Genomic DNA, 26194 nt, shown 5'->3' on the forward strand with positions numbered 1-26194 from the left:
AGGGGATGGCCCCGCGAGGCGCTCCCGGTCGGGCACTGGAGCTGGGCGTGCTTCGGGACTCCCGGAGCGGTACCGGGGCAATACCAGCGATTCTGGGGCCGCAACGGCACCGCCGGCACGGCCCCGGGACTCTCGGCCCCGCCCCGGGACTGGCCGTGTCCGGGGCTCCCAGACCGGCCCCTGGACTCTCAGTCCGCCGGGGTTTCGTCCGTGCGTGTCTCCCGCCGCCCCTCCCGTCCATCGCTCGGGGCCGGGGCCGGGGCGGTGCCGGGGGCGGCGGGCGGGGCGGGGGGCGGTGGGTGGGGCGGTGCCGTCGGGGCGGGCGGTGCCGGTGCCGGGGGTGGCAGGGCAGTCGGTCGTGCGGCGGCGGCGGCGGAGGGATGAACGGGACGGGACGGGAGTGCGGGCGCGGCGGGTCAGCGCTGCCGGCCAAGGCTCACCCGCTGATCAGCGCCCTCATGTTCTCGGCCGGGCTCCTGGGCAACCTCCTGGCGCTGGGGCTGCTGCTGCACGGCCGCCGCGGGCCCCGCCAGCGCCCGCCCTCGCTCTTCCACGTCCTGGTGCTGGCCCTGGTGGTCACCGACCTGCTGGGCACCTGCTCCGTCAGCCCCTTCGTCCTGGCGTCCTACCACCGCAACCACACCCTCACCGCCCTGGTCCAGGGAGGGCACATCTGCCTCTACTTCGGCTTCGCCATGAGCTTCTTCGGCCTCGCCACCATGCTCATCCTCTTCACCATGGCGCTGGAGCGGTGCCTGGCCCTGGGGCAGCCGTACTTCTACGAGCGCTTCCTCAGCCCCCGCACGGGCTTGGTGGCCCTGCCCGCCATCTACACCTTCTCGGCCGCCTTCTGCTCCCTGCCCCTGCTGGGCTTCGGCCGCTACGTCCAGTACTGCCCCGGCACCTGGTGCTTCATCCAGATGCACCTGGATTCCCACCAGAACCGCGGCGGCCGGGGGGCGGCCGGGCTGAACGTCACCTTCTCGCTGCTCTACGCCACCCTGCTCCTCTTCCTCATCCTGGCCGTGCTGCTCTGCAACCTGAGCGTGATCGTGAACCTGGCCCGCATGCACCGCCGCGCGCAGCGGACGCGCCGCGTGGCCACGCTCGAGCAGCCCCGCGCGGCCTCCGGCTGCGGCCGCCGCATGTTCTCCATGGCCGAGGAGATCGACCACCTCCTCCTCCTCTCCATCATGACCATCACCTTCGTCATCTGCTCCCTGCCCTTCACGGTGAGTGCGGCCGCCTCTCCCACCCCAGGGTGGGGTCCCCTCTGCCCAGCGCCCACATTTCTCTCCTTCCCTTTGTAAGGCTCGCCCCCAGCTCTGCTGTCCAAATCCCAAGGGTTGAGGTCAAAGCTTTGCTCTTCCCGAAGCTTGGGAGAGCCCAGCTCAGCCACGAACTCTTGGCAGTTTACACGTCCCTTGGGGAGTGGGGGAAATCGCTCCCTGTATCCCCAGTGCCAGAAGGAGGATGGGGTGGCAGGATCACGGGGTGGCAGGATCACAGGGTGGCAGGACAACAGTGTCAGGAGGATGCAGTGTCAGGAGGATGGGGTGGCTGGTGGATGGGGTGGCAGGAGGATGAGATGGCAGAAGGATGAGGTGACAGGAGTGCCCTCCCACCCCACGGAAGCTCCAAGGCCAGCCAGGTTCAGGCAGGGACCAGGGTGGGGATCACCTGGACCACACGGCATCACTGCAGTTCCCAGGAGCCGGGCACTCCTGGTGGAGGTGTGAGGGATGGCAGAGCAATCAATTAAGCATCCAAAGATGGGGATGAAGGAGATGCCCTGGGATGGAGGCAGTGGGGATCTGTGCTGGTGGGATGAGTTATCCCAGAGTTCTGCGCATGGAGCTGGAGATGCAGGGGTTGTCCCCACATCCCACACCCCATCCATGGACAAGACTTCCAGCAGAAATCCAGGGTTGAACCCCCACAGCCAAGTGAGGAAGGGGAGAAAGCGAGTCCCCTGCTTGGGGCTCTCCCCTCCAAAGGGCTACTTTTCATCCCTCCAAATGGTGTTACACCGGGATCATCTTGGAGTCCGGAGTAGCTCAACCCCCTGGCTGTGTGTGTGTGACCCCCTGCCACAGGAGGTCATTTTGTTCCCATTAGAAGGGAACCCCACCAAGGTTGGGAGTGCAGCCAGTGCTAATTCTGTGTTAAATAGACTCTACCTTCCTTCATGCTCCCTTTCTTTTCCTAAGGGAAAAGAAAATAAGCACGGGGTAGAGCCGAACCAGGCTGCCAGGGTTTTAGGGCAAAGGAGTAATGTTTGGATGCTCGTGAGCATTCCAGGAGCCAGACTGAATGCCCTGAGAGACGCTTCAGCTCCTGACAAATGGTCTCACACATCCTGAGCGGTTTTTGTGTCCCAAAAAAAGCCCGGGTTTGGCTGCTGTGGTCATTACAAAGTGGAACCCTTTGGTGGGGGCACGTGCACAGAGCCCTGTGAGTCTGCTTGGGACAGATGGGATGGGAAAGCGGCGCTGGCGGGGATCCCACGGGCCCTGTGGTAGCAGATATAGCCTTATCCAGAGCCAGCTTCCCTTTTCCCGTCACCCAGCTCCCATGTGGGGCTGTGTTTGGGCTGCATTTTGGCAGCGTCTCAAACCGAACGCCGCCGGTGCCTCCTTGGGGGTGACACTTTCTCTCCTGTCCGGGGCTGCCCACAGCAACCACCCTCCTCCCAGGAGCAACCAGCACACGAACCCATCAGGTCACAAAATCCTCCCCCTAAAAAAAAAAAACCTGGGACACCTCTTGGAAATGCAGCATGGCTGCCTCCTGCCCTGGGATGCGCCATCCCCGGGTGGTACCCAACGGATCCCGGCTGAAGGAGGGATGCTTGTGCTTCCCACCCCCATCCAAGCATCCCCTGGCCCCCGAAGTGAGGGGGTGGTGAGCTGACTCGTGTGAGTAAGGAGTGCTGAGTCACCCTTCCAGGAAGCCCCGTGGGCTGCTGTGAGTCGGCACTTTGTGGGAAGGACAGGAGCAGTCCCGCACCCCTCATCCTCTCCGTCTCACACGTGGTGTTTCGTCCCACGTGTGAGAATCAGGATTGTACAGCCTGAAAAAGAGACAGCTCCCAGGTGACCTGATTGTGGCCTCCCAGTACCTGAAGGGAGCTACAAGAAAGATGGAGAGGGACTATTTACAAGGGCCTGGAGAGACAGGACAAGGGGGAATGGATTCAAACTGAAAAAGAGTAGTGTTAGGTTGGATATTGGGAAAAAATTCTTTACTCTGTGGATGGTGAAGCCCTGGCACAGGTTGCCCAGAGAAGCTGTGGCTGTCCCATCCCTGGAAGTGTTCCAGGCCAGGTTGGACAGGGCTTGGAGCAACCTGGGCTAGTGGAAGGTGTCCCTGCCCATGGCAGGGGCTTGGAACGAGATGAGCTTTAAGGTCCCTTCCAACCCAAACCATTCCACAATCCCGTGCTTTTGCAGATCCGTGCCTACATGAACAAGTTCATCACGGAAGAGGGCGAGCACGAGTGGGACCTGCTCGCCCTGAGGTTCCTCTCCATCAACTCCATCGTCGATCCCTGGGTCTTCGCCATCCTGAGGCCGCCGGTGCTGCGGTTCCTGCGCTCGGTGCTGTGCTGCCAGGTGACCCCCGCGCTCCCGGACAGACGGACTCCATGCCCTGCAAAGACAAAACTGGCGGCACAGCTGGGCCCCTGTGAGCCGTAGATCCATCAGCCATTCCAGGAGACTCCTGCCAGGTGAAGCACAGCCCGGACAGGTGTTAACGAAGCTCTGCCTTACGGCCCGTAAAGAGACGTGGCTGCTGTGGGGTGGGCCTGGGGCGGGCCAGGTGTCACCTGGGAAGCCCCTGGAAAGCCAGTGTGGTTTCTCACAGGGCAAAAAATTACAGTGGGACAAGATCAGAAGGGCTGATGAATACCTGGGAAGGGCTGTAACCCTCAGATGGGGTGGGTCCTGCATGGAAAAGGGGGAAGGCTCTGTTTGGCCCTGCTGTGGGAGAGTCAGGGGGTGAAGCATGGGGGGCTTTGCTATAACACTGCTGCTGGGGAGGGATGTTGGGAAGCAGGGCTTCCTGCTGGTGTGCTTCCCAGAAAGGTCCCTGAGGTGGTTTTGGGGCGCAGGCAGCTCCTGGAGGTGGGGCTGGATGGCCATCGTGGCTGCAAGCATCCGTCTCTGCCCACAGATCCCTAGGGATTGGAGAGGAGTCAGCAGGAGCAGTGTGCCCCCAGATATTCCCCTTTTTTTTCATAGGCCAGTTGCCTAAAGAAATGCACTTTTTCAGGTGTAGATCTCTATGCATGTGTCTGTCTGTCTGTCTGTGTGTCCCCCACCCCAGAGATTTTAAGCACCGGTGGGTCCCTGAGGGGCACCGGGGCAGAGAAAAAGCCAAATTATGGCACTTCCCTCGTGCTGTGATGGAGCAGAGTCTGCAGCCCCTCCTCAGCACCCATTTTGCAATTCCCTTTGCCTTGTGGTTTGTTCAAGAGCCATCAAGGGGAATAAAGAACCTGACCAAGGATTGAGAGGTTTCTGTCACAGCCACGAGCTTCACCCACAGCCAGGGTGATGCTGCTGGTGGGTTTTGGGGCATTCACTTCTCTGCAAGTTTTATTCAAAATAAAAACCAAACAAAAATGTCAACAAAACAAAAAAAAAAAAAAGAAAAACCCAAGTGCAAAAACATCCAGGTCATCAATCCTGGACTGAGGCAGCATCCTCCAGTGCCTCTATTTTGTTTTGCGAGATGCCTCCTGATCTTTGGGACTCTAAGCTGGCTCCCACTGGGATGAGGAGCATCCAATCCCACATTCCAAGGCTGTTGCTGCTGTTAGGGGTCACTGAGGGTCTCGTGGCTCCTGTTTGTGCAGCATCCAACACACAGTGGCATTGTGCTGTTGCAAGTGGGGTGTCTCATTTGGGAGCTGCAGCTCTGCTCAGAACGCCCAAAAGTGCCAAGATTTGGAGCTTTTCTGCTGTGTAAGAGCTGAGATGATGTAAAAAAAAAAATTAGTTATTATTTAAATAATAAATGTCTCTCAAAGGATCCTGCTGAGTCATGTGTGGGTTCGTGCTTATGATGCACCTCAGGGTAGATCTTGTTCCTGGAGGAAATGTGTCGCCTGCCTGGAGCATCCGTGGGATGAAGCCACGGGAATGGGGGGAGGGGGCAGAAGGAGAGGCTGGCAGGGGAAATGGGTGCCTCAACTTTCCTAAAAAGTGAAAATAAACTGTGTTTTAGAGACGTGTGATGACATTTTTACCTCACCTCTGCCTGCCAGCCGCAGCAACACCCCCTCTGAGCTCTTCCGTAGAACTTGCGTCTCCCGCAGCCAGGGAAAAGCAGGCAGAGCTCCTACCTGTTATCAAGACACAAAGCCAAAAAATACCCACCCTAAGAAAAGGCAGATATTTCAGTCACTTCTGTCAGGCAGCCAATATCCACAGGAAGTTTACTGGCCTCCGAAATGCGTGTGGGCAGATGTCAGGCATGGGCTGCTATTGCTCAAGCCCCACCGGCAGGTTTTTGGCAGCACCCCGTGGCTTGGGGGTTTTGTAGGAGCTGGAATTTTGGGGGGAGAGGGTTGCAAGACGTGCCTGTACAGGAGGGTGAAGTTGGGGGTGCTCCCCACACCAATGGAATGTCATTATCCATCCCTGGATTGGCAGCGTCCCACCCACCGCTCGGAGGTCACGATTGCCCCTTCCCAAATTATTCCCCCATCCACGCACACGGCAGGAGCAAAGGCACTTCCTGGGTTCGGGGTTTGGTGTACCCAACTATGTCTCAGTGAGTGCTTGGCTTGAAAAGGAGCCAAAAATCTTTGGGAAGAGCCGTGGGTCCGTGCGCTTTGTTTATCCGAATGGTCATGACCTGGTTGCTCACGCTGGAATTTCAGGACCAGTTGCTTAATTCTCTGCTAAGCCAGAGGGAAAGGCTGCCTGGGATGGAAAAAAAAGAAAGAAAAGGTTTTTTAAAAAAAGGGGAAAAATGTTGGAAATGCCAAGGGGGTCACATCCTGCAGAGACCAGCATGCCAAGGAATGTGACAGCGGTGGGAAGAGGGCCCAGCAGGATCCATGGCAGCACGGGGGACAAACCCCAGGCAGGATGCTCCAAGCAGCTCCCACTCCAAGGATTCACTCCTGCCAGCCCCCAGCTCGGTTGCTGACCACTAATTGCCAGCTGCTTGTTTTTCTGGGAGGTTTATGGCTCCTCATCAGGAAACACGGGGCTGGGAGACAACCTCCGGCATCCATCCCGCTGGGATCTGCTTGTCGCTGCAGTGGAGTCACTCTCCCAATGATAAGGGACAGCAGTCCTGGCAAGAGGGGTCAAGGAAATGATTTGGATCAAATTTAATGGCAAAATAAAAGAAAAATTGGTGCATGCAAGGAGAGGAACCCAGTGAAACCTGAGTCCCTTTGCATCCCGCGTCCCTTTACATCTTTGGGATACATCCTGCGCTGCTGGGCAGGGGATATCCCCAGAGCCCTAAAACAAAACAAAAAAAAAAGCCATCAGCCCTCCTTCTCTGATTCCAGAGGAGAAAAGGGCCTTAATTAGAGCTCTGTGAGGACAAGGAGGGCCACGAATCTCTCTGTATCCTTCACAAAACACCGCTTTTATTAACGTCATGCAGGAGCCATTGCAAAAGCCAAATTAATTTGACTCTCGTCAGCCCCACTGACGTGTGTTCAGCTCAAATCCAAGATGACAAAGTGTCATTTCGTTGCCTGTGCGGGCCCTTAATGAGTTTTTTTTATTCCCACACCGGAAACGCTCTGGCACAAAGAAGCACCAGGCAGGTCTTTGCGTCTGGAAACGGAGCTGCCGAAGAGGAGCGAGGGAGAAGCCATTCCTCGGACACACGGGATGGCAGCAGCTGCCCTCCAGACTCCTGAAATATGGAGAGGGACCTCACACTGTGCCAGGAGGAGCAGGGACCTGTGGGAACCAGGGGATTGGGATCCCCTCCAGAAACTGCCATAGAATCATGGGATGGTTTAGGTTGGAAGGGACCTTAAAGCCCATCCAGTTCCAACCCCCTGCCGTGGGCAGGGACACCTTCCACTATCCCAAGTTGTCCCAAGCTCTGTCCAACCTGGCCTTGGACACTTGAAATTAGGGTGATGCAATGAAACATTTTTGGGAAATGGGCACTTTGGGAGAGTAGAGAAGAAAGGAAGGGAGCTTTTCCCTCGCTCCCTCCTTCTCTGAATAGTTCGGAACATCTCCACATCTCTGTGCTGTCAGCAAGGAGGAGACCCTCAGTTTTTGGCTGCTTTGGCCCCTTGACCCCATTCCTGGCAATCAGCAGACACCAGCACATTTGGGGACAGTCTGTGAAGGTGGGGGTTGGGATGGGATGGGATGGGACAGATGGGATGTGTGTGGTGGCGTGTCCAAGCCCGGCATCCCTGCGGAGCACCGCTGGGATTGCTGCTCCAACCCTTTGGGAGTCTGGCAGGAAGGCAGAGCTGCCTTTCCGGGCAGAGGACGGGCACTGAGCCCATCTCCCCGGGCTCCAGGAGGGTGTGTGGTGTGATGGATGTTAAACTGGATTAGGCAAGGAAGTGACTTCAGGGGACACGGCATGGCTGGGCTGCCAAACGGGCTCTGCAGTGGTGCCATGGGTAACCATGGCACTGGATGTTGGAGCTGATGGCAATTCCCTGTGACTGGAGTGCAGGGAAAAGGCACATTTGGCTTTACTGTCACTGCCTTCTGCTTTTGCAGCTGGTTTTGCATGTCTGCATTGTCACATATTAATGTGAAACCTTTCCTTGGAGTCCTTCAGATCCTCCCACGTCTCCCATTCTGAAAGGGGGATCAGCCTTTTCCAGGGGTTGTTTTTGGTATCCCAAACATCCTAAGCTTAAAATCAGAGCCTGGTGCCCAACATGAGACCCAAAATGAACAATCTGTGGCCTGTCTCCTGTCATTATGAGGGATTGTGAGACCTTGGAAGCAGCAGGGCCGTGGCAGAATTACCTCTCCACAGCCAGATTTTCTTAGAAACACAGAATCCCTGAATGCTTTGGGTTCAAAAGGACCTTAAAGACCATCTCAGTGCATATCCCTGCCATGGGCAGGGACACCTTCCACTAGCCCAGGTTGATCCAAGCCTCATCCAACCTGACCTTGGACACTTTCAAGGATCCAGGGGCAGTCACAGCTTCTCTGGACAGCCTGTGCCAGGGCCCCCCCACCCTCACAGGGAAGAATTTCTTCCCTATATCCCATCTAACCCTGCCCTCTGGCAGTGGGAAGCCATTCCCCCTTGTCCTGTCATTCCAGACCCTTCTCCCAAGTCCATCTCCAACTCTCCTGGAGCCCCTTTAGGCACTGGAAGGTGCTCTAAGGTCTCCCTGGAAGCCTCCCTTTCTCCAGTCTGAACACCCCCAGCTCTCCCAGCAGAGCTTTTCATTTTCAAGCTTTTTTTTGCAACGTATGAATAATAATTGTTTTCCTTCTGGCTTTTGGCTTCAGCATTGCACAAGGGGGAGAAGATCTCTTGTGAGTTTTCCCCAAACTGCCATAAACTCTCAGTTTCTCAGGCCTAACAAGGTTTTGTCGTTGTGGATATGACCCTCTGTGCCCAGGGAGAGTCATTTTCTCATGGTAGTCCTTTTTTGCTCTTACTCTGATGGGAAAATAACAACCTGAACAACCTGGTCTAGTGGAAGGTGTCCCTATCCATGGCAGGGAGTTGGAATGAGACAAGTGTCATGGTTTCCCCCCACCACAGACAGGTTTAAGGTCCCTTCCAACCCAAATCATTCCATGATTCTAGGATTCTATGGAGGTGCAACTCTCCTGCTGCTTGTTTCTCCTCCCATATGAGCCATGAGGGTGAGCCAGAGGATGCTGGGGATGGCACTGGATACTGGGATGACAAAGGCAGCCATGTGTCCCTGCTGTCCCCCTCGAGCCAAAGGCACACCCAGGGGAAAGACCAGATGGAGCAGAACCCCCCGGGATTCTCCCTCCTTCTGTGGGACGTGCTGCTGCAGGAAAACCAACCAAAGGGGCAACCAACAGGCTGGGAAAAGTCCAGCCAGAGCTCAGAGCTGATCTACAACAGATTCAAAACACAACAAGGGAAAATTTTACAACTGGACTGGGACGTGGAGCTAAAAATACAGCTGTTGTAGCTCGGGGAGGGAACGAGTGTCCAAGGCCACTGTTGTTTGTGCACACACAGAGGGCCTGGCACTCGCCCCCAGAGAAAGTCCTCGCCCTTAAGAGCATCCAGATGAGGTGTGAGGTAATTTATATCCTTCATCCAGCTGATGCATCCCACCGGGAGGGCTGGATTGCTCTTTCCCGATGCTCACGGGCTTTGCCATGAGGTTTGTGCCAGAGTGCCAGAGGTTTGGAAGGGGCACACCAGGTCCCTAATTAACAGCCCGAGGTGGGCAACGTGTTTGGGGACGCTCCTGGAAATCACGAGGGTTTCCCATGCCCAGCTGCTGTTTTTAACCGGATTTCCCTGAAATGTGCAAACATCCGCGCCCGGCAAATCCGCAGGGAAACGCTGCCCATCTGCCAGCGCTGGTGCTGTTCCCGAAGAGAGCTAAGTCTCCAAAAACAAGAGACTAAACAGTGTCAAGCTCACGTCAAGCCTCTGGCATTTATTGAGGCTGTAAAAGCTCCGGGGCATCACGGAGCGGGATGGATCTCTCGCCTCCCTGCCCTGCGTGCTGGACCTGTGACCTCCCCCCAAAACCCCGTTTATCAGGGCAAAACAGGACCTTTATTAGGTCAGCAGCCTCGTGGGCTGAGGTCACTTGAGGAGGAGAGCAAAGGGCTCGGGGTTTCTGAGCGAGTAAATCCATAAATCCACACAGAGTTTTGTGTCCCGGTACCGTGGCTCTGGTTTTGTCGTTGTTCCCCCCCCGAGCCGCCCCCGGGTACAGGAGGTGTCAGACTTGTGGCTGGAAAAAAAAAAATCCCTGAAAAAACCACCTGTAACAGCTTGTTTTTTCTGAGCATCCGGTTCGTGAGGGAGGTCCCGCCCTGGTCAAAACAACAGCACTCCAGTCCTACAAGTCTGGCACATCCCACCCCTGGAAGTGCCCAAGGCCAGGTTGGATGGGGCTTGGAGCAACCTGGGATAGTGGAAGGTGTCCCTGCCTGTGGCAGGGGGTGGAATGAGATGAGCTTTAGGCCCCTTTCCAATCCAAACCATTCTGGGATTCCTTTACCTCAGTTTCCCCTCCACGTTCTGGGAGCATCTCTTCCCAGCATGGGAACTACATCCCTCCCACAGCCATTCCCTCAGCACCCCACTCTGGAAAATTAAGAAAGGGAATAAAGAGGGGAAATAGTAATGCAAAAGAGCCTCCAGCTCTCTTGGAGCCCCTTTAGGCACTGGAAGGGGCTCTCAGGTCTCCCTGGAGCCTTCTCTTCTCCAGGTGAACCCCCCCAGCTCTCCCAGCCTGGCTCTGGAGCAGAGGGGCTCCAGCCCTTGGAGCATTTCCGTGCTCTCCTCTGGACTTGTTCCAGCAGCTCCAAGTCCTTCTGATGTTGGTGCCCCAGAGCTGGAGCACAGGTGGGGTCTCACCTGAGCAGGGCAGAGGGGCAGAATCCCCTTTCTTCACCCTGCTGCCCACGCTGTGGGATGAGCCCAGGACACGGAAGGTTTCTGGGCTGCCAGTGCAGGGGCCCAGGGAATGTCCAGCCTTTCACCCTCTGGCATCCCCAAGGATGCACAAAAGAAGGACTTTGCTCCCTGCTGCCTCCTTTTCCTCTGCCTGGAAGCACTGAAATGCTGCTGGGAGATCCCTCCAGTGCTCCCTGAATCCATCACCCTCCCCAGATCCCTTCCAGCACCACTCTCCTCACCAGCCTCCTTCCTCTGCTCTCACCTGCACTGTAATATCAACCCTGGAAAGCACCTGGAAGATGCTGAGTTAGCAGCACAGCAGTGGGATGGGTAAAACCCACTATGGATCCATTTAGTGGGAGCCCAGTGACCCAAGCACTGCGGGGACAAGGTTTGATCTCTCTGTTGTCGCGGGGGCAGGAGGAAATGATGTGGACCAGGACAGATGGGAGACATCAAAGCAGACAGTTTTGACCAGAGTTAAAAAGAGAAGTAACTGTTTACATGAAGCCATTCCAGGGTGGTTTGGAGAGCCTGTTTATCCCTGGACATTCGTGCTACCAGAGCTTTGGCCACGCAGTGGCTGGAGAGAGATGGGGTTTGTCATGTGAAGGGGATGTACACACGAGAGGACAGTTATTTGTCATGAGCAGCTGCTGTTTCCTCTGCTAAAGACCTTTTCCATCCAGTTGGAGCTGGGAAGTGCTTGTTTCCAGCTGTGAGGGCCCTCCAAGGGCCCTGCAGAGGCCGGATTGACCCGTAGATCCCTAAGGATGTCCTTGGTGCTTATCCAGCAAACCAGGCAGTGCCTGGGGAAGGCAGGGACAGCCCATGTCCTGGATGAGGGGCTGTGCCAAGTGGTCCCCGGGGTTGCTGGAGGAAGCTGCTCATCATCTTGGAATGATCCCCTCAGGCATCAGTTTTGGAAAGCTTCAAGAGTGCTCCTGTTTCCTGCAGTATCCCGGGTCATTGCCATCCCCGGAATCCAGTGGTCCCCTGGGGCTGTTCCCAGCAAAGCCACCACCATCCCTCCTTTCTGCTGCAGGACAACGTGCATGGTGTGGATAAAGAGGAGCAGGAAACCTCTGCAAACCTCCTGCAGCTCTGCAAACAGGGATGGGGACAGGGGAAAGGTGACAAGAGAAAAGGGAGAGGAAAAGGGGACAGGGGGGACATGGGGACAAGGGAAAGGGAAAGAAGACAGGGAAAGGGCAGGAGAAAAGGGAATCAAAAAGAGAAAAGTGAAAGGAAAAGGGGATGGGGACAAAGGAATGGGGAAGAGGACAGGGGAAAGGGGAGGAGAAAAGGGGAAGGAAAAGGGAACAGGAAAAAGGAAAGGGAAAGAGAAAGGGAAAGGGAATAGGGGAAAGGGAAACAAGGGAAAGGGAATAGGGGAAAGGGAAATAAGGGAAAGGAGACAGGGGAACAGGGAAACAGGAAACAGGGAAAGGGGAAGAGAAAAAGGAAAGGAAAAGGGAATAGGGGAAAGGGGAAGAGAAAAGTGAAAGGGGAAAGGGAAAAGAGGAAAGGGGATAAGGCAAAGGCTTCCAGGCTCTGTCCTGGTGTGACTGGCCATTGGAATTGCTGTTCCCAGCTGGTTTCTCTGTGGGTGGTACTTTGCCATCAGCCCCCATTTCATTTTCCTTTTCCATTCCCCATTTTTGGCAGCCAAATCAGCCCTGGAAACTCCAGTGCTCCCCACGAGATGCTCTGGAAGCTCGAGGTTTGTCACTGCTGAGGGGATTGGGGGCATCCCAGGACAGATCCCTGAGCATTTTGAGAGGGTTCAAGGATCAAAACCAAACACCAGGACATCCAGGGCCGGACATCCTCTGGCTCAAGCAGCCATTACCCCCTCAGAGAGGTCCTTCCCTCCAAGCATCCTTCCCAAAGTGGTTTGCTCAGCATTTCCCTGCCTTGCTGGAGCTTCTTGCACAAGCCAGGGAATTGTGGCCACTTCTTCTTCCCTGGGCATGGCATTTTCCTTCCAGTGCATCCCACTGGCACCTGTTCCATCTGGATGGAGCAACCGGGCTCAGCTTCAAATAGCTGGTGCTCCCGTGGTGCCAAACGCTTCTGGAACAGCTTCACAAGAGCTATTCCGTTAATTATTCATTATTGTGATTAATGTGTGGCAATTGTTGGAATAAATCATGATTCACAGGGTTTAAAATCAATAATCTCCCTTGGAGATGGAGCTGAAGGGCCCTGGTGCAGCACATCCCTTCTCCAGGGTGTTTGGGGAGCATTGGAGCAAATATTCTGCCTCTGACAACTCTTTTAGGGAGATCAGCTCTGCCTGGGCATTGCAGAGGTGCTCTCAGGGATATCCCCAACACCTCCATCCTGCCCACTCAAAGGCCCTGGAGTGCATTCCCCATTCCCTGGAGGACAGGGATATTCAGGTCCAGTCACCAAACACCATCACGCTGCTGCTTTTCCCTATTTTTTCCCTCTGGGGAAGGAGCAGCTCGTGTTTTCTCACATTTTTCTGAAGTCATTCCATGTTTTTAGAAGGATGTGCTAAGCCAGGAAGGATTTCTCTTTGCAGGCATGTTTGCTTTGAGAACTTTCCCTCACCCAGCAGTGCCCAGTGCATTTTTAAAATTTTATTGAATTACCCTTTCACCTTTGCTTGGACTTGCTGGTGCCTTTCTGAGAGTGAAGGATGCTGGCAGCTCGAGGGGCTATAACTCATAGGGACACCTCTGGGGTGCCCATCCTTGCAGAGCAGACCCTGTCCTTGTAGGGAGCTCCTGTCCTCATGGGGAGTCACTGTGGGATCCTTTTCCTGGCATCAGGGTTCCTGTTCTGAAAGGGGAAATTCCTGTCCTTGCAGGGTGTCATTGTGGGATACTCATTCTTGCAGAGGGTCTAAACCCCTTGTAGGATGTCCTTGTCCCTATAGGGAGTCTCTGTCCTTTCAGGGGGGTCCTGTGGTGTCCCTGTCCTTGGGGGGGATCACTGTGGGATCCTTGTGCTGGCATCGGGGTCCCTGGTCTCACGTGGGAGGTCCCTCTACTTGTAGGGTTTCATTGCTGCTTCCTCATTCTTGCAGAGGGTCTAAACCCACTGTAGGGTGTCCTTGTCCTCATGTGGGCTCCCTGTCCCTGAAGAAGCATCCCTGCCCTCTGAGGGGGCCCATAGGGGACTCCAGCAGATGAAGGGAGCAGGGTGTGCCTCCCACAGGGAGCCACATCCCAGGGCACGGCCCCCCTGGGGACAGCCGGGATGGAAGGGGACAAGGAGCCGGCTGAAAACTCTGGTCTGTGGGACTCCTGGGCAGCCCCAACACAGACCAACAGCTGCTGCAGTCTGGAAAATCCCACACAGCCAGATGGAAGGGGCAATGGAGTGGGACAGGACAGGAGGAGGTCACTGTGAGGAGAGCAAGGAGGAATTAGCAGGAGGTGAGATCTGCAGAGAATGAAATGCTGAACGTGGCACTGTCAGGCTGCTGCCAGGGGTAAAATATCCCCTTCCTGTCTTTGGGCAAGAGACTGGAGGGGACCTGTCTGTAAGTCTGAGAAATCAGTCCCAGAATCCCAGAACGGTCTGGGTTGGAAGGGACCTTAAAGGTCATCCAGTTCCACTGCCCTGCCATGGACAGGGACACCTTCCACTATCCCAGATTGCTCCAAGCCCCATCCAACCTGGCCTTGGACACTTCCAGGGATCCAGGGGCAGCACAGCTCCTCTGGGCAACCTGTGCCAGGGCCTCTCCATCCTCACAGGGAAGAATTCCTTCCCAATATCCCATCTAACCCTGCCCTCTGGCAGTGGGAAGCCATTCCTCGTTATCCTATCCCTCCATCCCTTGTCCCAAGAGCCTCTCCAGCTCTCTTGGAGCCCCTTTAGGCACTGTAGGGTGCTCTAAGCTCTCCCTGGAGCCTTCTCTTCTCCAGTCTGAACCCCCCGAGCTCTCCCAGCCTGTCTCCATATCCCAGATATTGAGCAGCAGATGGAAGGGCCGGGATGAAGAGCCGGGTCAAACGGGGGTCAACAACCTCATGTTGGTGCAGGGACCAGGGACATCCATGTGCTCCCACAAAAGCAAAACCCTCCTGGATAAAAGCCCAGCCCTGTTTTCCTGGGGGCCTGCCGGATGTTCCCAGCACCGCTGGAGTGCTCCTTTTCCCTAGATGGGAGGGTGGATGCACAGAGGAGTCTGCCCTCGCTGGACTACGGTGGATCAGGGAAGATCCATGGAATGGGAGGGAGCAGAACAGGGTTACACAGTCCCTGCTGCCGATGACTCAATATTCAGCCATCCTCGGGATCTCAGAAGGATGTTGCTCAAGAAAAAAAAATCATGGAAAGCTGAGGAGGTCCAAAGGAAATGGACAACAGGAGGCTTGTGATTAAATGGCTTTAACTCATATCCTTAAAGACACAGATCTACTCTGGGAGCTCTTTAGGGGCAGGAATGTAGGGCTGGTCCCTCTGGCTCACGCTGAATGTCTCTTTGTAGCTTGTCTCCATCAGCAGACGTTAACTGGGATTCAGGGAACGAGTCCAAGGACAGGGGAAGTCAGAGCAACCTCAGCTGCTGATGGTTTAGTGCTTCCCAAAGGCCAACCCAGCCCCTCTGAATTCCAAACCCCCTTTTCTGAAGGGATCCCCACCCCCAGCAAGGCGCTTGGGATCTATCCAGGGATTAACCCAAGGGTGGGAAACCCACCCTGTGAGGAGAGGGGACGTGGGGAGTGTCATCCCAGAGCCCCCCCAGCTTTGCCAGGTTGCTGGGACCATCAGCACAGAGGAAAAGCTGGGAATTGCAGCCAGCTGGCCCCTCTCCTCCGGTACTGCAGGACAGGGCTTGCCAGGGGGAATAGTTGAAGCTCTGCCATCGGGAGCTGGGGCTGGCTGGGCTGGGCTGTGAAGCCCTTTTCTCATTCCCTGGGAATCAGACTGCAGAGATAAAGTAAAATATGTGAGACCTGGTCCCAGCTGGAGCTGAGTCCTTAAAACAGACCGTGCTGTGCTGCTGGATGCGATAAAGGAAGAGAGAAATCCCTGCTGGTGAATAATCCCGGCTTTCTCTCTTAGTCAGCCCAGGCATCATTTTGGTGACCCGTGTGTCCCCCTGGGAATCTCGCTGCCTTCCTGCATCCTCTGTGGCCGGGCTGCTGGAGTGGGGAGCGAGGCTGGCATGTGGCTGTGCCCTGTCACCAGAGCCCTCTTTGTTGTGGGGTGGCATTGTTGGATCCCTGCAGTCCCAACCAGCCACAGGACTTCCCAAGCCACGAACCAGGAGGGATTTCCTCCGGCCGGTGCAGTGCTGCCCTGGGGTGACACAGCCTGAGTCATGTTCCCAACCTCCCATTTCGCTCTCCATGGCTTTCTCCTGACCTGCTTTGCTCCCAGGGAGACAGATTCCTGTTTGGCCAGTCCAAGCCCGGGGGAGAATCCGTGCTGGGCCTCCCAGTCGTGGTACAACCCGGAGTGAGGGATCCGTCTGCCTCCAGTGCAGAAAGCCTGGGAGAAGGGACTTGGTGTCTCTCTGGATGGACAGGGAGAGGGAAGGCTGGATGCCAACCTCATCCTGCCCTACTCCTGCTGTGGGTCTCTGCTGCAGATCCCACCCAGGATAGCGATCCCAGTGTCCTTGGGGATGGTGGTGGTGCCACACAGGAGGTGTCCCATTCCCAGCATGGGTACTGGGATCTCCAACTCCCTTGGCAACCTATCTCTGAGCCCTGCTCCAACATCCAACAGCCCAAGGCTGTGGCATTGTGTCCAAGCTCACATCCAGAAACATCCCCAGCTCCTGATTCCAACCTCACTGCAAATCACGGAGTCAGGATAAACAGACAGGCTCGGTTTTGGTGGCGCCTTTTTTCATGGATTCTGGGTTTGGCCGATGCCCCAGGGACAGGGACATGGGAACATGGAGCAGCGCTGCCTGAGAGCTAGGTGGGACCCAGGAATGTCACAGTCAGCCCCACAATTAAGCCAGCACATAATTGAGGCTCCAAATGTACTTCCAGTGCCTCCATGGTGAGGAAGACTCCGGTGAGGAGCTCAGTCTGCCCTCAGAGATAGAATGAAGCAGGATCCTGCCTGGAGCCTGTGGAGCCTCACTGCTGCCTCCTCCCCAGCCCAAGGGGAAGAGCAAGAGGCTGCAGGAGAGGCAGAGAGACCTGGAGCTTTTGGGATTTGTCCCCCTGGGGTCCCCAGGTGTGTCCCTGGGGATCCAGAGCCCCTGAGGGTGGTGTGGCAGAGTGTTGCCAGCTCATGTTTTTCCCGCTCTTCATGAGAGGAGGAGGAAGGATGAGTGTCACCAGGGTGGGGACCCAGGAGGGGACAGCGGCCAAGTGAGTCAACCCGCAGTCGTTCCCACCCTGGTTGTCATCTCAGCTCATTCCCATACCTGGCAGAGGGGCTTTGACACCACGGGTCCTTTTGGGAGCTGTGCCCTTCCCGTGGAATGTGTTTTGGGCAGAGACAGCAGGTTCAGCAAGAGGGAAATGCAGAACCCCAGGGATGGTTCTGGAAGAGGCGGGATTGGACTCTGGACACACCCTCCTGGCAAGGACTCCCACCCAGATATCCCGGGTGCCTGCTGTCCCTGCCTGCTTGGATTTACACCCAGCTGCATGGGAGCAGGCAGGGCTTTGGCTGAAGTTTCTGAAACAGCTGGAGCTCCACCTCCAGTGGGTGTTAATCCCTTTAGGCTTTCAGCTATCCTCAGCTGACAGGTCCATGGGATGGGGTGTCTCCAAAAGGAGCCCCAGACATGCCTCCCCCACTACCACAGGAAGGGTAATTCATGGTCATGTCCCTTTCCCACCTCTGTCCCCCGCACTGGGAGCTGCCTGGGCTGGGGGACTCTGGCTGCTGTCCATGGACGCTGTTCCAGCTTTGCTCCTGAAAGCTTTTCCAGCTATTTTTGGGCAGCAAGTGCCTTTCCAAATATTTGCCTCGGTGTTAGTGCCTCACAGCTGGGGCTCCCTCCCCTGCTCACTGCTGTGCTGAGCTGAACTCTCCCAGCTGTAACATCCCTCACACATCCATATCCAGGATCCCACCTCTCCCTGCGGGCCATTTCTCCCACTCACCTCCCCACAGCAGGGCCAGGATCTACAGAGAGTCACCCAGAGCACACCTCCAGGGTAACCCAGCCCTCCAAAGCTCCTCCTCCCCAATGTGAGTCACTCACAAGCCCAATTCCAGGAGACTCCAAGACTTAAAACCCAGAAGGAGCCTGAGGAGATGCTCCGTGCACTGCACCAAGGCTCTGCTCTCCACTCTCCTCCGGGCAGGACTGCTCATGGAGCAAGGGGCTGGGATAGGACACCATGGATTTCATTCCCAGGAGTCTGTTTCAGCCCCGAGGACCAGAAAAAACCTCCTGAAGCTGCACCAGGGGAGGTTTAGATTGGATATTAGGGGAAGTTGCCCAGCCCTGGCACGGGCTGTCCATGGCAGTGGTGGAGTCCCCATCCCTGGAGGGATCCAAAAGCCGTGTGGACGTGGCCCCTGGGGACATGATTTGGTGGGACTTTGCAGTGCTGGGGAAACATGACCTCAGAGGTTTTTTCCAACTTACATGACTCCATGATTTCCATGGCTTTGCCTTCCCCGAGGGTCCTGGTTTTTACTCTTTACAGATCCAGCCCACGAGCTTGGGCAGTGGCCCATGGGGAGAACACCCCCAAGGTTAGTGATACCATTATTTGTGTTTCAAGCAAGCCAAGAAATCCCCATCCTGTGGAGCAAAGGCTCTTCCCCACCTCCCCACCCTGCTGGAGAGCTGAGTGTTGCCTTCGGGGTCTGGGAGCCTTCCCAGCAGAGCCCTTCCGAGGAACTGGCCCGTGTGTTGCCACCAAGGGCTGAATGACGGTGTTGCAGCCGTTCTTTCACCACACAGGAGGGATTGGGCAATCCCAGGGGCTATTAATAGAGCCAGGCTGCTCCCCTGGGCCCCACGCCGGCCTGCAGGAGAGCGGGACAGCAAAGCAAACTCCAAGGGAGGCCAAGGGCTGAGTTTACCTAAGGAGAGGTCGGGAAATAACCTGCTGGAGTGCAGGAACCGCAGCGGTGCCCTCTCCCCACTTATCGCTTCCCGTCTCCAGGCCGGCTCCAAGAGCCAGGGGGGAACAATGAACAATGGAGCCAGCGACGTGGCGCCGGGGACGTGCCGCCTTCCCAGCCCCACAGAACCCCCTTCCAGTGACGGGAAGAGAGACACTGTGAAGGGATCGCCACGGGATGGTCTGTTGTGGTTGCTGCTCTTCCAGCCTGGACTTGGACTTCACCCCCTGGGTGTGAGAGTCACAGGCAGTGACTGCACAGACCCAGCTTGGGAACAGAGGACAGGTGTAGCTGTGGGTGTAGTCCCAGAGGATGCTGGAGGTGGAGCCCTTCTGTTGGGAAGGGAAAATACAGAGAGAAGGGGTTCTACTGGGAAATGGCTTGGGCTGCTCATCCCGGCTCCATCTCAGTCACTGGCTCCAAGAGGACGGAGCCAGTGGTGTCCTTGAGACCCAATCCCTGCCCATGCTGGGCACAGGGCAGAAGGGATGGAGATCCCATCACGGCCACCTTGCAAGCTAAAGGCTGGGTGCTGGGGTTTCTTCCCTGGGCCTGTTGTATTTTTAGCAATGGAAGTGCCAGGTGGAAGAGCCATGAGGAACCACATTCTGCTCAGCTGCCACCCCTCATCTCACATCCCAGCTCCATCCTGCCCCTGCACTCTCTTTCCCCAGCGCAGCTCCTCAGCCACCTCCAACTGTGCCAACAGGGCATCAGTTGCTTCCCATCCCACCCCTGGACCAACATCTGTCTACCTGTTTGTCCCCAGATTCCCCCAGGTTGGTCCCCAAATTGACAGGGGTGGACTCAGGGAGCTGGTTTGGGTCTGGCCAGTGGGACGTGCTGGCAATGACGGACACCCCAGGCACTGTGGAGCCACAGGATCCTTCTCCTACCCCCTTAGGCAATGCCAAAGTCACAGGGAACACAGCACCAGGCTACCAGGATGGATTGCATCACCCTTGTAAACCTGGATGCCCCCAAGGGTGGACTGAGGTCTGGCCCAGGCAATTCCAGAAACCCTCAGCAGGAGACCAACCTCACCCGGCAACTCCGGACAAACAGTCCCGGATGCGGCTCCGCCGCTGCTGGCAGGGGTGGGTGCCCTGGGACATGGATTGTGGCCAAGCCCTGCTGGAGACAAACCTGCCCTGCAGGGAGAGCATCTCTGCCAGGCTGAGCCACCAGATGGGGTGGAGTGGCTGGTTCCCACCATCCCCCAGCCCTGCCAGCCTCCCTGTCCCCACACAGCACCAGGCACCGATGAGCTCAAGGGACACAAGCCAGCTCACCAGGTCGTGTCCTGCTCCACATCCTGGCAGTGCTGCTGGAATCCATCCAGGCAGATCTGTCCTTCCCGTGCCCCTGCTCCTGCCCTGCAGCATCTCCCTCCTGGGGACAGTGTCCTTTCCTGACTCCTCCCTGCTGCAGCCGTCCCTTCCATCATCCTGCAGCTGTATCCCTATGGCACAGCCAGAGGAGAGCCCGGCCATGGAGGGAGGCTTGCTGGGAGGGACTGTGGCCATCAGTGGCCCAGGATGGGCTAGGAACAGCCAATTTGGAAAATCCACCTTCCAATGCAAGGACTTGTGGTTCACCACTCTTGTTTCACTCAAAGGGTGGAAAAGCTGGGAGAAACACTGTGACTGCTTCCCATGTCCCATGGTTTGGAGACCAGCAGGTACCTTCATAATCCTTCCTCTAAAAGCCTTTAAACATGGAAAACAAAACACACACCCTTAATATTCCCCCTGCCCTGCAGGGAGCACTGCTGCAAGCCTTCCTCCCTCCTAATAGGTGATGATGGTTTTGTAGGAGTCCTTGAGGATGGTGAGAGATCAGAGAACCACAGAACATACTGAGTTGGAAGGGACCAACACGGAGACTTTCCTACTGTTTTGGACAATAAATTGTTTTGCCTTCTAGGACAAGCACATAATCCTTTTTTTATGTGCATGTTTATCATCATTTTATCTTCTAATCAACCACTGACATTTAAACACCCCTGGAAAGGCTCCTGAAGCACATCCAAATGGCCACCTTTGGAGCAGTGCTGAGATAAAGTCCCAGCTAAAGAAGTTTGGTCTAAAGCTGTAAACAGTCCATCCATATCTGTCAAGAAATCTCCAGCTCAGCCTGCACCCCAGTAGCATCACCAGGGGACTCAGATCTGTGGTTTACCCAGACAAACACATCTTTTGTTGTTAAATGGTGTAAGAAGGAGCTGATAACATCAGCGTTCTTGAGATCTCACCTCACCTCAGCACCAGCATTGCTGACACAGGGAGAGATGTTGATGTACACGTGTCCTGGTGATCCCTGGCTGCCTCCTGCTGCCTGGGGAGTAGGACAGCATCCCAGTCATCTCAATCCTCCAGCCTGGTGGGATTTGCTCTGTCCTTCCCAGCTACCCCCCAGAGCCAGAGCTCTCCCACCTCCGACTCGCTTCTCACTCCAAGTCGTAATTCAAGGCCAGCTTGGATGAGGCTTGGACCAACCTGGTCCAGTGAAAGGTGTCCCTGCCCATCCAGGGGGTTGGACTGGTTGCCCTTTAAAGGTCCCTTCCAACCCAGATCACCCTGTGACTATGGTTCTATAAACAACCACTGAGTGTTTCTTTCCACCCCAGAGCCAGAGCTGTTCCAAACAGTGCAGGAGTGTTTCCTCCGGCTAAGGTGCGCTGTGGGATGCAGGCCACCACCAAACTGCCCCAATATCCCTAAAATCTTCTGCCTGTCCCTACACATCCCAGCACATATCTGACTCCATAGATTTCTCCATCTCTGCAGAGAAGCTGTGGCTGCCCCATCCCTGGAAGTGTTCCAGGCCAGGTTGGACGGGGCTTGGAGCAATTTGGAATAGTGGAGGGTGCCCCTGCCCATGGTAGGGGCTGGAGCGAGACGACCTTTAAAATCCCTTCCAACCCAAGTTCCTGCTGGTGCTACACAATGAAAAAGATATTTTGTATTGAAAAATAAAATCCCAACAAACTCAAAGATACCTCATATGGTCCAGGATCCTGACCCGCACCCACAGCAAATCCAGCCCACCCAGCTGGATGATGGTAAGAGCAGGACATGGACAAGCACATCCCTTCCCAGGTCACCACACTGGCACTGGCAAAGTGGGCTCAGCTCAGGACTCCTGGCACCCCAACCCAACCGGGGAGGCTCAAGCTGATGGACCCCGCTGTTGATGGGGGATGAAGCCAGCAGAGCCAGGATTCCCTGGGAGCAAAAAGCTTCTCCACAAGATCTCACTGGAAAGCCATCTCTGACCTCTCATCCCTTTGGTGCCAACGCTCCAGCGTCAATCCAGCAGCACCGGGAGAGGCGGCGACTCGCGAAGCCACAACGGAGATGTGGCACTGACCCCTAGTGACAAACTCCAGCCCCGACCCGGCACGGGAGAAGGGCTGCGGCTGGGAAAGGACACGTGGACAAGAGCGGGGATGTGGGAATGCTCCTTGTTGTGCACAAACCCCGTGGAAGGACGGGATCCTGCTGCTGCCAGCCCAGGACAGCAACCCCTGCTCCCACCACCCAGAGCCCAGGACTGATGCAGACCGAGTCTACTCAAGATGGAGTTTATTTAAGACACGGATGACAAACTCAAGTATTGCACTTCACCTGACAGAGGGCAGGGCTAGATGGGATATCGGGAAGGAATTTTCCCTGTGAGGGTGGTAAAGCACTGGAACATATTGCCCAGGGAAGCTGTGGATGCCCCTGGATCCCTGGAAGTGTCCAAGGGCAAGTTGGACAGGGCTTGGAGCAACCTGGGCTAGTGGAAGGTATCCCTGCCCATGTCAGGAGGTAGAACAAAATGGGCTTTAAGGTCCCTTCCAACCCAAACCATTCTGGGATTCTGTGATTAGGAACAGGACGGGAAATGGCCAATGTACAGCTCATGGGGTCCAGCAGCGTGAGGACCTTATAGAGCAGAGAAATGACGGGAACTCACGGAGGATCTGTTCATACCCTGACCTTCCCATTCCCTTGGGAATACTGCCTCTGATCAGCATGCTGCAGTTTATTCCTTTAAGTATATACATTTTGGCTCAAAGCCTGTCATTCAGTCCAAAAATGGTCTGATTCAATTAAGGGCTTCCAGGAGAGCCCAGAACTAATGATCTATTTCTGGGCTTTTCAAAATACTCCCAACCATGTGGGCTGTTTGCAGGATGAGAAACACAGTTTATGGCACTCTCAGCATTACCATTGATTTTCCCCTTCCCAGGAATTTCAGAGTTCTAAGGAGAAGGAGGAGGGTCTGACCCTCCCAGCACATCCTCAGGGGTTCTGTGGAAGGGAGATTTTTATTGAAGGGGGTGGGATGATCACAGAATCCCAGAATGGTTTGGGTTGGAAGGGACCTTAAAGACCACCTAGTTTCAACCCCCTGCCATTTGTTGTCCCCAGGAGATGGGCAAAGGCCGGAAAGCCACTTCCCCAGATTTTGCATCTCCTCACCTAGCTATGGATGTGAAGCAGCTCCATCTCATCCTGGGAGGGTCCAGACTTGCCCTTCATCTCCCTCCCCTCATTTCCACAGTCCTGGGCTTTCCACAGACCTCACTCCCAGCACCATTCCCAGCTCAGGAAGCACCAACCTCGCCGCTCTCACCAAGAGCAAAGAAAAGTCGAGGCTGCAAATAACCCCCTGGGCTTGTGCCCAAGAAAATGCCAGCAGTGAGGAAAGCCATCTCCCAAGCTGCCCACCCTCGGGATTTGCTGGCAGAGTTTTGTCCCAGCTATTCAGGGCTGTTGTGTGAGCTGAGCTCTGGCCTCTGTAACAAATCTGCTTTAACCAGATCCTTCTCTTACCCCCGAGGATGAGCACGCTCACGAGTTTGGGTCACAAGTCAGGTGTAAGCACAAGCAGGTGCTGGTTGGAGCAGCCCAGGAGTGGGTGGAACACTGGCCATCCTGGCTCCACACAGTTCCAGTGCAGATGGAATTACAGGACTTGCTGACACCCATCCGTAGAGCACCTACTTAGACCAGGGAGGAAACTGGCTTTTTATCTTGGAATCACTCACCCCTTCCCAAAGTGACTGTGTGAGATTTAGGGAAACTACAGAGCAGGGCTGTGCTGATTTGTCTTTCCCAGTGTAGTTCATTGCACAGGGAGCTCCCAACAGCAGCCAGGGGGCAACGTGTGGGATGTACAGACACGTCTCTGGCATTGGAAACATGCTGCAGCAGGGAGCTGGTTTACCCCTTCACCACTCTCTTACAGCTCAAACCACTTGTCTCCTTGGTGCAGAGGCCCAGGGAAGGGCTGGGAAAGCGCGAGGTTCCCATGGGCAGCCCCACATTTCCCTGCCCAAGCCCTCAGAGCTCGCTGTGTCTCCTTCCCTGTTTCTCCCTGGCCGCCAGTCTCGGGGCTGTGCCCCGCAGGTCCCTCCCGGGGGACCCAGCTTTCCCTGCCACGCTCTCCTGGGATGGCTCTTCCCGGGTGGCAGTGTCCCCTCCTGGGCTCTCGGGTGGATGCTGGGCTGGCACGTCCCCAGGGTGGTGGGAAGTGTAGAGGGGGAGCTCGGGCACGGCCGCCTCCATCATCTGAAGGAAGTCGTAAGCAGGGAGCGGCGGTTTCCAGTCCTCCTCAGACAAGGTACCTGAGGAGCAAATACAGTCCCATGTTGGTAAGTTAAAGAGTTATGCCTCATCCTCCAAAGGGATATTTCCCTTTCAGAGGAATTATGTTTTGGTTTTTTTTTTTTTTTGCCCTTCCAGGAAATACAAAATTAAAAATCTTTTCTTAAAGATGATAAAATTGTAAAATCCCAGACTTGGGTCGACCCAAGTTGGGTTGACCCAGGTTTGGGTTGAAAGGGACCTTAAAGATCACCTCATTCCACTCCTCTGCTGTGGGCAGGGACACCTTCCCCTAGACCAGGTTGCTCCAAGCTCCACCCAACTAGGCCTTGAACATTTCCAGGGATGGGGCAGCCACAACTTCCCTGGGCACTCTCTTTCCTCCAAAACTCATATTACCACCCAAACCAAACCAGCCAGGGGGTGAATTCATATTTATTGGAGTTGGCCAAGGCTGCCCTTGAGCCATGCCCTTGGACCTTGGGATGTGGTGAGATGCTCAGACATGAGCTGACCTGAAAACTAAGGCCCCTACCTAGAGACCTACATGTCAGCCAGGTGTCCTCAGCAGTGGCAATGGAAAAAGGAGTGGGAGGAGGGCTGGCTCATGGGGTTCTCACAGGAGAACTGGATCAGCATGGTGTCTTCAGCTCCAGCAACAGCCTACACACCCTACCCCACCAAGTTGACGCCAGCATTTGGAAACATTTGCTCTGAAAGACTCATTTTAAAATATTTAAATATAAGTGGAGTCACCTCACAGCCTTTCCAGAGCCTGGAGCAGGCTGGCAGCCAGCAATTCCCAAGATCCCTGTAGCATTTCGTGGCTACTCATAACACATAAGAATCATAGAGTCCTAGAATGGTTTGGGTTGGAAGGGACATTAAAGTCCATCCAGTTCCCACTAGCCCAGGTTGCTCCAAGCCCTGTCCAACCTGCCCTTGAGTAATTCCAGGGATGGGGCAGCCACAGCTTCTCTGGGAAACCTGTGCCAGGGCCTCATCACCCTCACAGCCAGGAATTCCTTCCCAGTATCCCATCTAACCCTGCCCTCTCTCAATGGGAAGCCATTCTCCCTTGTCCTGTCCCTCCAGGCCTTTGTCCAAAGTCCCTCTCCAGCTTTGTCAAGGAAGGCATATCCATGCTGCCTTCCTCCAAAACTTCCTCAGGCTGATCAAGCAGTGAAAAGCTTCACAGAACATGCCAACCATTTATGTCCCAAAGACCACAGCAAGACACCAGCTTCCTTATCCTCTCCTATCCAAAAAAAAAATTGCTGGAAGGTGCCTGAAGATCAGCTGTTCCTTACACTGACAACTGGGAGTCGGGAGATGTTTTAATAGCAAGCTCTGCTTCAGGTCTGTTTGGAGCAACGGGAGAGCACAGCCACGTTTGGGGATTTTCACAGGGAAAAGATGTTGATTCCCAAGTATTCACGTTTGGCTCTGAACATTAAACAGTCCCAGAGCAAACTTGTGAGTGTGGGTATTGTCTCCTGGCTGAACTATTTGTACTTCTCCAGCCCCAGCTAGCAGAGCTAGTTTTTCCATCATTAAATTCCAGGGCAGACAATTTATTGCATGTAGTGTCTTCTCATAAACAGACTGGAGCTCACAGTGTGTGCTTAGGAACGTTATAAACCTGTGTCCACTTACAGCTGGGAGTCTCCAGTCCTGCTTGGAGCTTCTCCAGCCAAGACAAGACGTTCACTTCAGCGATGGACTGCTCTGGTGGGAACTGGAAAACCTGGCCCCCGGCGTGGAGGTTCACCCAGACGAGAACGGGCAGCGAAGGCACGGCAGCAAAGTACGTCCTAAGGATCCCGTATCCCACTGGAGTCTTCTTCCTGTTGGGAAGAGGACATTCAGGTTTGGGAACATAGCAACGCTAAGAGCCAAGTAAGCACCAAATCCCTTGGCTACCATCCAACAAAGTCCAGTTTTGCCTGTGGGAC

At 55.4% G+C, this 26194-nt stretch overlaps 2 protein-coding genes across 3 annotated transcripts in view; one reads left to right on the forward strand and one right to left on the reverse strand.

Annotated features, from left to right (window-relative positions):
- The first annotated feature begins 380 nt into the window (after window positions 1–380).
- On the forward strand, window positions 381–4095 carry PTGER2 (prostaglandin E receptor 2). The gene is made up of 2 exons (XM_027744449.2): window positions 381–1232; window positions 3453–4095. Exons 1-2 carry the CDS (start codon window positions 381–383, stop codon window positions 3696–3698), a joined length of 1098 nt encoding a protein of 365 aa, XP_027600250.2. The 3' UTR covers window positions 3699–4095.
- Window positions 4096–4641: 546 nt separating this feature from the next.
- Window positions 4642–26194, reverse strand: part of TXNDC16 (thioredoxin domain containing 16) — a 51390-nt gene continuing 29837 nt past the window's right edge. The window contains exons 18-19 of one of the 2 annotated variants that reach the window (XM_039386831.1): window positions 25896–26086; window positions 4642–5350 (exon numbers count right to left, since the gene is read on the reverse strand). In XM_039386831.1, coding sequence (XP_039242765.1) covers window positions 5256–5350; window positions 25896–26086 — 286 coding nt within the window. In that variant the 3' untranslated portion in view covers window positions 4642–5255. Of the gene's footprint in view, window positions 5351–22443; window positions 24260–25895; window positions 26087–26194 lie in introns of those variants that run through there. The other variant, XM_027744482.2, reaches the window with a different exon arrangement.

This window comes from Pipra filicauda, unplaced genomic scaffold (genome assembly GCF_003945595.2).
Source record: "Pipra filicauda isolate LSUMZ 115617 unplaced genomic scaffold, ASM394559v2 scaffold508_size1329835_pilon, whole genome shotgun sequence".
Lineage (NCBI taxonomy): Eukaryota > Metazoa > Chordata > Aves > Passeriformes > Pipridae > Pipra > Pipra filicauda.

Coding starts and splice junctions, on each gene's coding strand:
- PTGER2 (XM_027744449.2), top strand. CDS start 381: ATGAACGGGACGGGACGGGAGTGCGGGCGCGGCGGGTCAGCGCTGCCG. Junction 1,233..3,452: donor TCTGCTCCCTGCCCTTCACG/GTGAGTGCGGCC, acceptor GTGCTTTTGCAG/ATCCGTGCCTACATGAACAA.